At 34.3% G+C, this 13178-nt stretch overlaps 2 protein-coding genes across 2 annotated transcripts; one reads left to right on the top strand and one right to left on the bottom strand.

Moving 5' to 3' along the window:
- Positions 1-7451: 7451 nt before the first annotated feature.
- LOC128202118 (uncharacterized) lies at positions 7452-9793 on the top strand. Its single transcript, XM_052901259.1, has one exon. It carries the CDS (start codon positions 8242-8244, stop codon positions 9694-9696), a length of 1455 nt encoding a protein of 484 aa, XP_052757219.1. The 5' UTR covers positions 7452-8241; the 3' UTR covers positions 9697-9793.
- Positions 9794-10372: 579 nt separating this feature from the next.
- On the bottom strand, positions 10373-12422 carry LOC113510082 (zinc finger protein 664-like). Its single transcript, XM_026893498.1, has 2 exons — positions 12395-12422; positions 10373-11553 (listed from the first exon to the last, which is right to left on the bottom strand). The coding sequence occupies exons 1-2, from the start codon at positions 12420-12422 to the stop codon at positions 10373-10375; spliced, it is 1209 nt and encodes a 402-aa protein (XP_026749299.1).
- Between the last annotated feature and the right edge of the window lie 756 nt (positions 12423-13178).

Below are 13178 nucleotides of genomic sequence, written 5' to 3'. Positions count from 1 at the left end.
TAAGGCAATACACAATATAAATATAATATACTCATAAGAAATGCACATATAATACATAAACATTACTTTTAATATATATGGATAATTTTTTTTAATAATTTTTTTTAAATAAATTTCTAAAGCTGTGTGAAAACGTTTTTGGACGTCCTTGATCTTATTGAATTAAACCTTTTTTACTGCTACTATTCGTGTTAAATATAATTTTAAATCTTAGTTTTAAACTTAACTGTAAGTTTTCCTATATGTATACGCACCATTTTATAATGGCTGTACTTGGCTAGTTGTTTTTTATTTTGTCTACAATTATATAGACAAGAACTGTACCTGTTTAAAAAAATTTTTTAAATATCGTTCGTGATCAGAATCAGTCTTTTTTTTAATAATTCAGTTGGATTATTTAAAAAAAATTCAATCGAATTGTGGACCTCCTTTATTAAAATCGGTTGTAAAAATTTAGTTTCACCGGTGGAACACTGCCATAAAAATAAGATTTCAACTACGCCCTTTATAAAAAATGTAAATAAAAAACTTACGTAAATGAGAAATTTACCAGAGGGAGACTTTGTACAAAAGTCGATTGCTTGGATACCTATGTCCCATTCGTGTTTCAACCGTGAAGCAATTGTGTTTGCATGGCTGTGTTTCGGTTTGAAGGGTGGGATATGGCGTGAATTTACTGGGTACAGAGGAATAACACCTGAGTCCTCAGGAACGACAACGCATGGGGAGTATCATGGGCGAAACAGTATACTCTGTTATGTCCATGGTACTGCTCATGTCTATAGGCGACGGTTACCACTTTCCACCAGGTGGGCTGTCAGCTTGTTGCCATTATAAGTTGTATAAAAAAAAAAACCAAGATAATATTCTCGCTCTTTATTTCCATATTCACAACAACATGAACTTAAATCTAAATATAAACATATAATCATTAATCAACCACTATTTTTTATTTATTTATTAAATACAAAATATTTACAACAGCGAGTACATTGGAGCCCGCACTAGGCGAACCTGTATCGCGGGAGTCCATATGAGATTACCAAGACACGGTGATTTACAAATATAAATTAAATTAAATTAGTGAGCCAGTTTTACGAAAACAACAAGTTAGAATGAAGTGCATCGTGAAGACAATAATGCGCATAAAACAGAAAATTATGCAAATACTTTAATATTACATAAACAAATACATATAATTAAATATAAGGAAGAGATTGCTTAGCAATAAGACCGCCTTTTGTACTACACTATACGTACTGAAAATTGTTCAACAAATCATGTTATGTTGGTGCAATAAAGTGTTAAATAAATAAATATACTAAAGACATACACTAATATATATGAATATCAATAAATGGTATATAATATTAATTCTGTGGCATCGTAATCAAGATTTTGTAAATATCCTTGTATCCTATGTTTAGCCTAAATAGCTAACATTTGAACGCAGATTCTAAGGCGCCATTTTTCTAAAACTATCCCTCAATGTAAAATTTCTATTTGATATCACTGCCAAATTTTTATTCTAGGGTCTAATATGAATTAAATTTTTAATAAATATTAGTCAAATCCTTAATACGGTAAGTTTGCAAAATTATCAAAATTACGCGGGCGCAAGCTTGACTGACTTCACAGTGGCTCATGACTAAGAATCACGATTTGATCCCGAAACTAGTCGAGCTTTCTCTAATTACACATAAGTAAAACCGGTATGTTATTATATTAAAATGCAATGTGTGTTTATGAATTTTTTTAACAATTAGAGATAATTGCGACTTTGGCATACTTTGCTATGAACATTCTTAAACTTGTTTACTATGCTTCGACCACATATGACTCTTCCAACTGCATTTCTGAACAAACGCCTGACCACAAATTGTGCAAGCAAATCTTCTATCATTTGCGTGGATCCGCATATGTTCTCTTAAAGTATTTCTTCTTCCATACGCCTTATGGCACACATCGCACTCGAACTGTCTCAAGCCAGTATGTTTCGTCATATGCTTTTGTAAACTGCTCTTACCAAAAAACCTCATATTGCACTCCCCGCATTGATGTTTTCGCTCCAAAAGATGATCCTTCCTTGTATGGCGGGATAAAGATCTTTGATTATCGAACGTGCGATCACACGCTTTACATTTTATAACAATGGGCTGTTGCCCATGCTCCTTCACCATATGGTTGACTTTCTTCCAGTAATCGACAAATCTCTCCGGGCAATGCGGACAGACGTTCCTCTTTTCGAAGCCAAGGTGTTTCCTCCTCAAATGTTCATTTCTTTTAATGTTCGTAGTGAACGTTTTGTCGCATTGTTCGCATTTGTACTGGCCGTTCTCGTGTCTCTTTACGTGACACTGCAATAAACGGACCGACACAAACCCCGTACCGCATACGTGACAAATATAATTTCCGAAGTGCAAATTCATATGTTCCTGCATTCGTTTGAATGACGCGTGAGTGGTTTCACAAATTGCACAGCGAAGTTCCTCTGAATCGAATTTAAATGGCAAAATTGGGCTGATTACGTCCGTATATATTTTTATACTGTGTTCATTGTTGAGATGTGTCATCAATTCTTCAAGTTTATCCAAATCTTTGTCACACAGAGCGCAGTTAAGAAAAGTTATGTCCAGCTTAACAACTTTCTCGAAGAGTTTCTCTGACATGTTTCTGATTAATTTATCATCGTTGTGCTCTTCTAGAAAATGTTTCTTTAAAACTTTAGGTTCAGGAAACTTTTTTATGCAGAAACCACAGCCGTATCCGTTGTTGTCTTTGCATCTTATAGGGTTAGCATTCGAATTTAACAGAATGTTCTGGAGGTTTTCTTTACTTTTAAACAGGTCAGTAGCGTAGATGCCTCGTGTAACCTTGACATCTACAGTGCGTTTGTGATCTGCCCCGATTGTCAGAATCCTAGTCCGTCTTGCAACACCTACAAAGAGAAATGTTATTAATGTAACACAATTTCTAAATATTAAAGTTGGAACATAACCTATACACATTGTAATAAAAAAAAAAATGAAAAAAGTAAATAGTGGTCACATTAATTTAGAACAGAGGGCCTACCATGAAATGTTTTCCGAAATTTCGGAGCTAAACGAAACACAAATTTGATGTTAAAATTACATAATACATGTCATTTGGAAATATTAAAAATGTTAAAATATTATTTCTTTGGACTTTTATGACAGGATGTATGACGAACGAAATGTTAAACTCCATTTATTGGTCCGATTTTGGTATACACAAAAACACGAAATTGAGCCCGAAATTTCGGAATTTCATTTCATTGTAGACCCGCTGACAATGACATCGATGTCGTCATCAGTTCTAAATTGATAATCAGTTATAAATTGCTCATCCGTCATACTCGTGAACTAGTGCCTCTAGTAGGGATTGGTCTGTTCAAGGATACTGTGATTGATTGTAGTTGTGTAGTTTTTTTTTGTTTTTTCTTTCTTTTATCAATAAGTAGTTTATGATAGTCATTTTATGCATTCATAATTCTTTTGTTGTAAACTTTTATTTAAAAAAAAGCAACAGCTGTGATTCTTGCCTGTTATTCTCAGCAATTTCATTCCGAACTGGTACCTCTGTCCCATTCGTGTTTCAACCATGAAGCAGTATTTGCATGGCTGTGTTTCGATTTGAAGGGTGGGATATGGCGTGAATTCACTAGGTACAGAGGAATAACACCTGAGTCCTCAGGAATGGCAACGCATGGGGGTATCATGGGCGAAACAGTATAGATAGATAGATAGATAGATAGATGACATTTATTACCATTACTAAGAAATTAAAACAACAAAAAGGAAAAAAAAAAACAATTAATGTTGCTGGTAATAGGAGCCGCCTCAGCTATTGCTATATATGTACAACTCCAGCGAGATGTACCTATATAGCGCTGATTTTCAGGCGGCCCCTTAACTTCTTTACCTTTAGCATGCGTGCGGATCGCTAATACCTATTTCTCGGATGGGAGACTCAACACGCTTACCAACAAATACATAATACATTACAACACATACATAAAACATTACAATAAATACATAAAACATTACAACAAATACACAAAAAATTACAACCAAAACCGAGAAGAATAAACTCTGAATAAATTATCGCACTTCACAATGACAGCATCATAAAAAAATAAAAAAAGAACGAGAAGCGTCAGTTTCTCAACTGTTTTGAATTTGTTTCTCCAATAAGACTTTTTTAAGTTTATTTTTTAAAGTAATTAATCCACAGTAACGTGAGAGCGTGCAGATCTTGGCATAATCAGTGACTGTGGTTTGTGGAGAAGGTAACAGAGTGAGTGCACGTCCAATAAGGAAATGGGAAGGGGTAAGCGCTTCTAGGTCTGAGGGATCAGATGAAATAGGAGTGAGAGGTCTAGAGTTTAAAATCGCCTCAATTTGTATTAATAATGCATTCATTTCCTCATATGTTAAATGTGCAAAGGAAACTACTCTTTTTAAGTGATGTTTAACAGCCTTGACGGCGCTTTCAGCCAACCCATTGAAATGAGGGCTATATGCTGGACTAAACTTAAAGTTAATCATTGTATTAGCAAAGTAAGAACTAATATCATCCGAATTATATTTTAAAAATTTATCTAATTCATTACTTGCGCCTATGAAACATTTTCCATTATCTGAGAAAATGTTGACGGGTTTACCCCTGCGAGAAATGAAACGATTTAAAGCAGAAATAAATGCATCCTTAGACAGGTCGGTTACCAGTTCTATATGTACTGCTTTGATTGCCAAACATACAAATATACATATATATGATTTAATTAATTTGCACCCTCTGCCACTTCGACTCACTATCATGACTGGCCCGGCGTAGTCAACTGCTGTATTAATGAATGGATAGTCAGCGTGTAGACGCTGTTTAGGTAAATTTCCCATAATTGGTTGAATACTTTTACCCGAAAATCGACAACATTTGACACAGTTGTGTACAATTTTTCTGGAGAGATTACGTGCTCCTATTGTCCAGTATTTATGACGTGTGCTTGCTGTGAGTAGTTGAGGACCTCCGTGAATTAGTATTTTGTGATAATAACGAAATATTAATTGTGTAATATAATGAGAAGCATGCATCATAATCGGATGTTTTGTATCATAATCATAGTATGAGTTAGATAGTCTGCCTCCAACGCGAATTAAACCGTCTGAATGTAAAAATGGGTTCAAATATAAGAATTTGTTTTTATATGGCAATAATTTATTCTTACTTAACAAATTGTATTCGGGTTTGAAAGATTCAGCCTGTGCGATTTTACACAACATATTGTGAGCATTCTGAAGCTCGTGTATCTGTAAATAGCCTATTCGTTTTGTGTAAGGATGTCTACAATTATAGATGAATCTCAAAATGTATGCTGAAGCACGCTGTAACTTGCTGAAATCAGAAAATCGTTCTATGAACGAAGAAAATTGTGACAATGACGCGTTAACGTGACACTGAACCTTGGTTTCAGGTAAGTCGTGTTCATGTATTTGTGTAGGTTGTGTTGGCCATGTGGATTTATCTTGATGAAGAAGAAAAAATGGTCCTGACCACCACAACTTGCAATTTTTTAACTGTTTTGCATTTAAACCGCGTGACCCTATATCAGCAGGATTTAAATTTGTGGGTATATAACGCCATTCTGATGTGTTAGAAGTTTCTAAAATTTCGCTTACTCTGTTATTGACAAAAGATTTGAGTAACTGATTTTTGGTAATTTTAAGCCAACTTAAAACAATTGTTGAGTCACACCAATATGTACAGCTAGATATTTGCAATCTTAGTGAAGATTTAACTTTCTCTGTCAATCGGGCAGAAAGGAAAGCGCCACACAGCTCTAAGCGGGGGATGGTCATCGGTTTTATAGGTGATACTCTGCTTTTTGCTGTCAACAAATGAACAGAGATGATTTTATTTTGAGCAATGGATCTAAGATAAATACATGCACTATATGCATGCACAGAGGCATCGCTAAAGGCATGTAATTCGATTACCTCTGGGTCGTTACATATAATGTGCCGTGGTATTTTGATATCAGACAAATATGACAAATTACTCATTATTTTAAGCCACGTTGATTTTAATTTGTCAGGGACGTTTTCGTCCCACGATAATTTAGATGCCCATAATTGTTGTAGTACTATTTTAGCTTCTAACACACATGGATTAATTAACCCCAATGGGTCGAAGATTTGTGAGATAATAGAAAGAATTTCACGTTTAGTTATTTCTTTATGTTGCATTGTGTTAAATGAAAACATCAGTATGTCTTCTTTACAATTCCAAAGCAATCCTAACGTTTTGGAAGACTCATTTTTTATGATGTTGAGCAATGAGTCACGGCCATTTTCGCCAACGATTTGATTAACGATTTGTGGATTATTAGAATTCCACTTTCGTAGATGAAACTGACTATTTCCTAATTGTTGTTTTACACTTCTACAGTCGTTCACGAGTTGAGTTTGTGAGTCTGCGCCTGTAATCAAGTCATCAACGTAGAAATCGTGATTAATAATTACAGCTACAGACTCTTCTAAGCATTCATTTGCCAATTGCTTAATGCATCTCGTCGCCAAGTAAGGTGCTGAAGCTGTGCCGTATGTTACTGTATTGAGTTTATATTGTTTTAACTTATCTGTCGGTTCAAACCGCCATAATATTTGTTGTAAGATACGTTGATTTTCATTAACATTTATCATACGGTACATCTTTTCAACATCTGCAGTGACAACATATTTATGCTGACGAAATCTAATTAAAATGCTTATGAGGTCATCTTGTACTGTTGGACCCACTAGCTGAATGTCATTAAAGGATACGCCAGATGTCGTGACTGCAGATGCATTGAACACGACCCGTAACTTGGTAGTAGAGCTTGTTTCACGCATTACTCCATGATGTGGCAAAATATATGATTGTGTATCTTCCTGTGGATTTGTGTTTTCTGACATATGTCCTAACTCACTGTACACTCTGTTACTTAGCTCACGTATTGGTATCAGTCCTTTATATGTATTGACTTTGCTTGAACTTGATTATTTATTGATGATGATGAGTACTGATTTATTGATGATGACCGTCCTCTTCGTAATAATGTTATGCTGTCCAGGCGCAAAGTATTCCTTTGATCTGCATGAACTGGTACTGGTTACTCGGCAACACGTAGGTTCTTGTAGCAAGACGGGCCGATGAATAATGATGATTTATGATGATATCCGACTGAAAACTGAATGAAGGTCCAAATGGGCAGTAAGATACTTAATTTTACCTGGTTGGCTATACGGTCGGACGATCGTAATTGTCAGTACAATTACGATCGTCCGAAATAAATCATCATTATTCATCGGCCCGTCTTGCTACAAGAACCTACGTGTTGCCGAGTAACCAGTACCAGTTCATGCAGATCAAAGGAATACTTTGCACCTGGACAGCATAACATTATTACGAAGAGGACGGTCATCATCAATAAATCAGTACTCATCATCATCAATAAATAATCAAGTTCAAGCAAAGTCAATACATATAAAGGACTGATACCAATACGTGAGCTAAGTAACAGAGTGTACAGTGAGTTTGTTCCAATTGCCTACTACCCACCCGTATCCATTTTATCACTTAGATTTGAATAAATTACTTTATTTCCTTACTTTAAATAAGTGAATTCCAACTACTTTCTTTAATTATTTAATATTTTTAGACAAGTTATCATTACCTACCCTACACTTTTAGGTTTAATAGATTTTTTTACTCAATTAATTGCATACGGTTGTCATTATATACATTATATATATAATTCAGTATCTCATTTTAAGTAAATCTTTCATCGTAATTTAAGTAAATATCGTAATATAACTATTTCATTGAATATTTTTAATATCATAATAATTCTTCAGTGTCATTAGTGTTTGGAGTTGCCTCGTATGTATTAAAATTCGAATAGGCAATCTATACTTAATACCTATTTGTGTTTAACAGTTTTGCTAATTCCAGCAGTGTTACATCGGAGAAATCGTTGAGCTAGCGGAGCGTACTAGGTGCCCGGGCGCATAATTCGTGCCCTGTCACGACCCGCATTTGCTGACTTTATAAAATATAAGTATACCGTCTTACTTAAATTTATTTCTTTCGATTTGTGCCTATACCACTTAACTATTTCTAATATAAACATAGTGATTTGAACTTGAAATTTGCTTTAGATTTTACCTAAAATAATACAAAATGGATTTAAAATCTTTAATTAAAAAGCGTGGTAGTTACAAAGCTAGACTTACGCAATTCTCTTCATATCTAAATGTAAATCAATCATGTGAATCACTTTCTAGTTTACAAATTAATGAGCTCAACATAAGATTATCAAAAATTGAGGAACTTTATTCAGATTTTGATTGTACGCAAATTGAAATAGAAAATTTATCTGAAATTCCAGACGATCAGTACAAAGAACGCGAAACATTCGAAACTCAGTACTTCGGCGTGATAGCTGCCGCTCGAGATATGTTGACGCGGTCAGCGCCTGCGAGTGCTGAAACGGACTCAGGTTCGGTTGCTGGTTCTGCATCTAAAGGTTGGCCAAAATTGAAATTGCCTTCTATCAGTATACCGAGCTACTCGGGCCAGTATCTCAATTGGTTGGAATTCCACGACACTTACTCCACTCTCATACATTCAGATAATTCAATTCCTAAAATTAATAAATTTCACTATTTGCGCGCTGCACTTAAAGATAGCGCCGCATTAATCATTAGTTCACTTGATTTCTCAGCTGAAAATTATGATGTTGCATGGCAGCTTCTATGCGAACGGTATAACAATAAAAGACTTTTAATCAATAATCATATTCATGCTATTTTTGCTATTGAGTCTATACAAAGAGAGTCGGCTAAGGCATTGCGCAACATTATAGACACTGTCAATAAAAATCTGAGAGCTCTCAAAACACTTAAATTACCCACTGACCACTGGGACATATTAATTATACATATAGTCTCGAGTAAACTCGATATCATTACAACTCGCGAATGGGAAACGTATCGTAATAATCTTAAAGATATTCCATCGCTTTTAGATTTCAATACCTTTTTAAAAAATCGTGCAGATCTATTGGAAACAATGGACGAGTCACAAAACCGTAGGCACAGTGATACTACACATACACGTCACAAATCTTTTATAGCGAACTCACACTCTCCACCCACTCGAACATACACATGTCCCTTATGTAAACACAACCATGCTATTTATCAATGTCCAAAATTTAAATCGTTGCCAGTTGAAATAAGAATACAAAAGGCAAAATCATTAAAATTATGTATTAACTGTTTGCGTCAAGGACACAATGAAACCAAATGCAAACTAGGTCACTGCAAACTTTGTCTTAACTCTCATAATACTTTACTTCATGTCAATCATTCATCACTTACACCACAGTCATCTACTATTCCAACTTCAACAAGTAGCAGTGTCGTCTTGACTAATTCACATCAGAATAACACAAAACAGAAAACAAAACCAATTGATGACACATCGTCAAAATCTTTAACTACACATAGTGATATAGTCCTTTCCTCTGTCGATAACACGCAAAATGTTGTATTATTATCCACAGTCACGTTTTACTCTGTTATGTCCATGGTACTGCTCATGTCTATAGGCGACGGTTACCACTTCCCATAAGGTGGGCCGTCAGCTTGTTTGCCATTCTAAGTTGTATAAAAAAAAAGTGTTTACCTATTAGAAATTACTGTACTATACTAATTATAGAGGGCGAAATTGAAATAAATCTAATATATAAAATTCTCGTGTCACAATGTTTGTTACCAAACTCCTCCGAAACTAACCTTACCGATTTTTATGAAATTTTGTATGCATATTGGGTAGGTCTGAGAATCGGCCAACATCTATTTTTCATACCCTTCAATGACAAAGATATTTTACGAGGTTTTATTTTACATGTAATATTTGTTAATTTGTTTTGGTCAAATCTTGAATACTACATTAGAACACCTTTAGTCCTGACGAATATATGTATTATTCGATATTGTAATACTTTCAAAATGGCCGCCCTCACAAGATGGCGGATGGTGTGTATTTTGTCAACCGTTTAAATATGAGTGTCAAATGAAAGAGCTTAGTGAATAGAATGATAGAATATAATGATGTAATTTAAGATTGTGTTACACGAAAAGAAACTTAATTTCAATTGTGGTAAAACAAGTTATTTTAAATTAAGAACTAAACTACTGAATCGATTTTTTTGAAACCTATATTTTGGAAATAAGTATATCTTATCAGATTAAAAAAAATTACAAATAGCTTTGTAAATGACGGAGTTAAAAGATAATAAATATAATCACATCTTCCCGTGTTTAGATCTCAGATGTCCTTTTAAGCTGCACTTCTGCACGAAAGCCTGTCCGCAGTGTTGACATTTAAACTTGCGATCATTATTGTGTATCCTCATATGTTCCTTAAGCGTCTTCTTCCTTCCGTATGACTTGAAGCAGATGGCACACCGAAACTGCTTCACACCAGTATGTTTCACCATATGATGGCTCAATTCCTCAGCGCTAAAGAACCTCTTTGTACACTGACTACACTTATGATCCTTTTCTAATAAATGGTATCTCTTCAAATGCAATTTCAAACCTCGAACGGTCGTGAACGATTTATCGCAGGCCTGACATTTGGCCAGTGTTCTCTTTATTCCATGAACAACAGCCAAATGCTCTATTCTCCGTCTATGGTCCGAAAACCCTTCGATACAATAACCACATTTATACGGGTAAGTGTTTTTATGTATTTTTCTCTTATGATAGTTCAATTTTGGCAATGTTTCCAACACTAAATCGCAGGCGTTACACTTAAAATTGCCAGTAATGTGAATACGAGAATGATGATAAAGCAGTGCACGATTAACAAACCCAGCATTACATTTGTCACAAGTATAATTCTTATAATGGGTAGACATATGCTCCAATAGTCCTTTAAAATTGATGAACTCGTTCGAACACATAAAACACTTAATTACATCTTCATTTTCAAATTTAAACGGCAGTATATGATTATTTATGTCGGTGTGTATCTTTTTGTAATGTGTAGTCTTTAAATGTTCAAACAGATCTTCTAAAGTATCGATACTGCGACCACAAATTTTACATCGAAGACCAGTGATATCGAATTTAGCGAAGTATTTCGATATGACACTGCCTTTCATGAACTCTGATTTGGAATTGTCGTCATGTTCGTTTAAAGTGTGCTTTTTCAAATTTGCCGGGCTTGCAAATTGTTCAGTGCAGAAGCTACAACAGTAGCCTATCCCGTGATAAGCTCGAATTGGAGTTGCATTAGAATTTAGCAGCACCAGTCTCGCGTTGTAGCGATGTTTTTCTATTTCTTCCCTTGGCTTGATCTTACTTTCTTTCTTTGATTGAGTGTGTTCTGCAACTTCATTGTTCTTTCTATTTGTATTCTCATTAAATTCTGGCTTAATAACTTTCAATTTCAGGATTACTTCCTCTTTTTTGATGGTACCTATAAAGAAAAAGTTGATTTAACGTAATTATAAGTAGTTATAGTGTCAGCATGATATTTAGAAGTTGTAAAATAAATGTAATGTTTGTATGACGTCAAGTTCTTACCAGTTTATATTACTAATATTTAAATGAAATATTATTATTAGAAAAATACACACAAATTCACATAATGAACACATTATTAAAAGACAATCGATACGTTCATGTAACTGTTTATTTGCAACAATTTTCAAATTTTTCATCGCATAATTAAATTTCTGTTTCGCCAAAGGTTGACTGTGAGAGAATACTTACTCATAAATTATTAAGTCCACCTTTTGTACCAGACATTTTTTTTTTGTAAAGTGGTTAATAAAGCATAAATAAATAAATAATCAACATGCAAAATGTGAGAGTACATTTTGCATTTCAAGTACTCAGCATTGGAGATACAACACAGATATTATTGTACTATTTACCACGGCTTTACTCGTGTTAAAAAAACCTTCCTGTGTAATTTTTTTCAAATCCATATATCCGTTTAAGTGTGATTAAATTAATAGTGCGACGAACCAACTTTCATATTTATTATATTAATATGTACTTTGTCTAAATTTTATTTGGGGTCTGCGTAATATATTTCTCTTTCATTCATATTTATTTGCAGTTCTCTTAGTATTTGCATCCTTCTTACTCGAATCATTTAGGAAGATGAGATTAATAGTAATGGGAAATAGTGGATCCATTGTTAGCTATAACATGTTGAAGTCCACACGGTTTACCCTAAAAACCATGGTGATTGATTTGTCATGATGGGACATCTAATCAGACTTCATTCTCACCCGTCAACATTCACTCACCATCGTACATTGCAACAGTGCAGGCCATTTTGAGCAAATAAATAAACGCATATTTGATTATTATTATTATTTACCATTACATTATCATCTCCATAAAAAATATTCTCTTCTTAATCTGTAGTGAAAGACAGGAAAGTTATTCAAAATTTATTTTCCCGACCATTATAGACTTTTTTAAAGCCACTTTTTGGAACATGCCAGCGCTATCCCCGCAAAGCCTTGCATAAATTTCCGATATATTGCCGGCTATTAGAAGCATTAAAATTAGAAAACATTATTCTATAAATCGAATCTAACAGATAATGTTACAGATATAACAATATATATATAAAAATGTAACCAAACTGTACTGGAATCAATATCAATAGGAGCGCCCAGTAACTACATGCGAGCACGTCGACGGCACTTATTCGATGTTGCATTACGAAGAACAGAGTTCGCTAAGCAGGCTCCTCTATCTCTTGCATTGAAACTACTCAATGATATTTTGAGCCGGTATCCGCAATTGGATGTATTTGCCTCCAACTTGCTGGAGTTTTGTCGAGTGACCACAGAGTATTTCTGTACTCATGCTTTCCTGGGTGAGCGTATTGGAAGACTGTAAGGCTCACCCAGTGGATGTAATAAATAAATAAATAATTAGAAGGATTATTTAAACTACAAATAGGATTATTTTAATTAAATAATACTTTAAGGAGAAAATCATAAATTGTTGATATCTAATTATAGAAACAAATAATACATCATTACTGTTATTGTAATTGTATTATATTAAATAAATTTT

Source organism: Galleria mellonella, unplaced genomic scaffold, assembly GCF_026898425.1.
Source record: "Galleria mellonella isolate WM207_F2 unplaced genomic scaffold, CSIRO_AGI_GalMel_v1 utg778, whole genome shotgun sequence".
NCBI lineage: Eukaryota > Metazoa > Arthropoda > Insecta > Lepidoptera > Pyralidae > Galleria > Galleria mellonella.
Note: the sequence above shows the minus strand (reverse complement) of the source record. Positions and strands in the feature narration are given on the sequence as shown.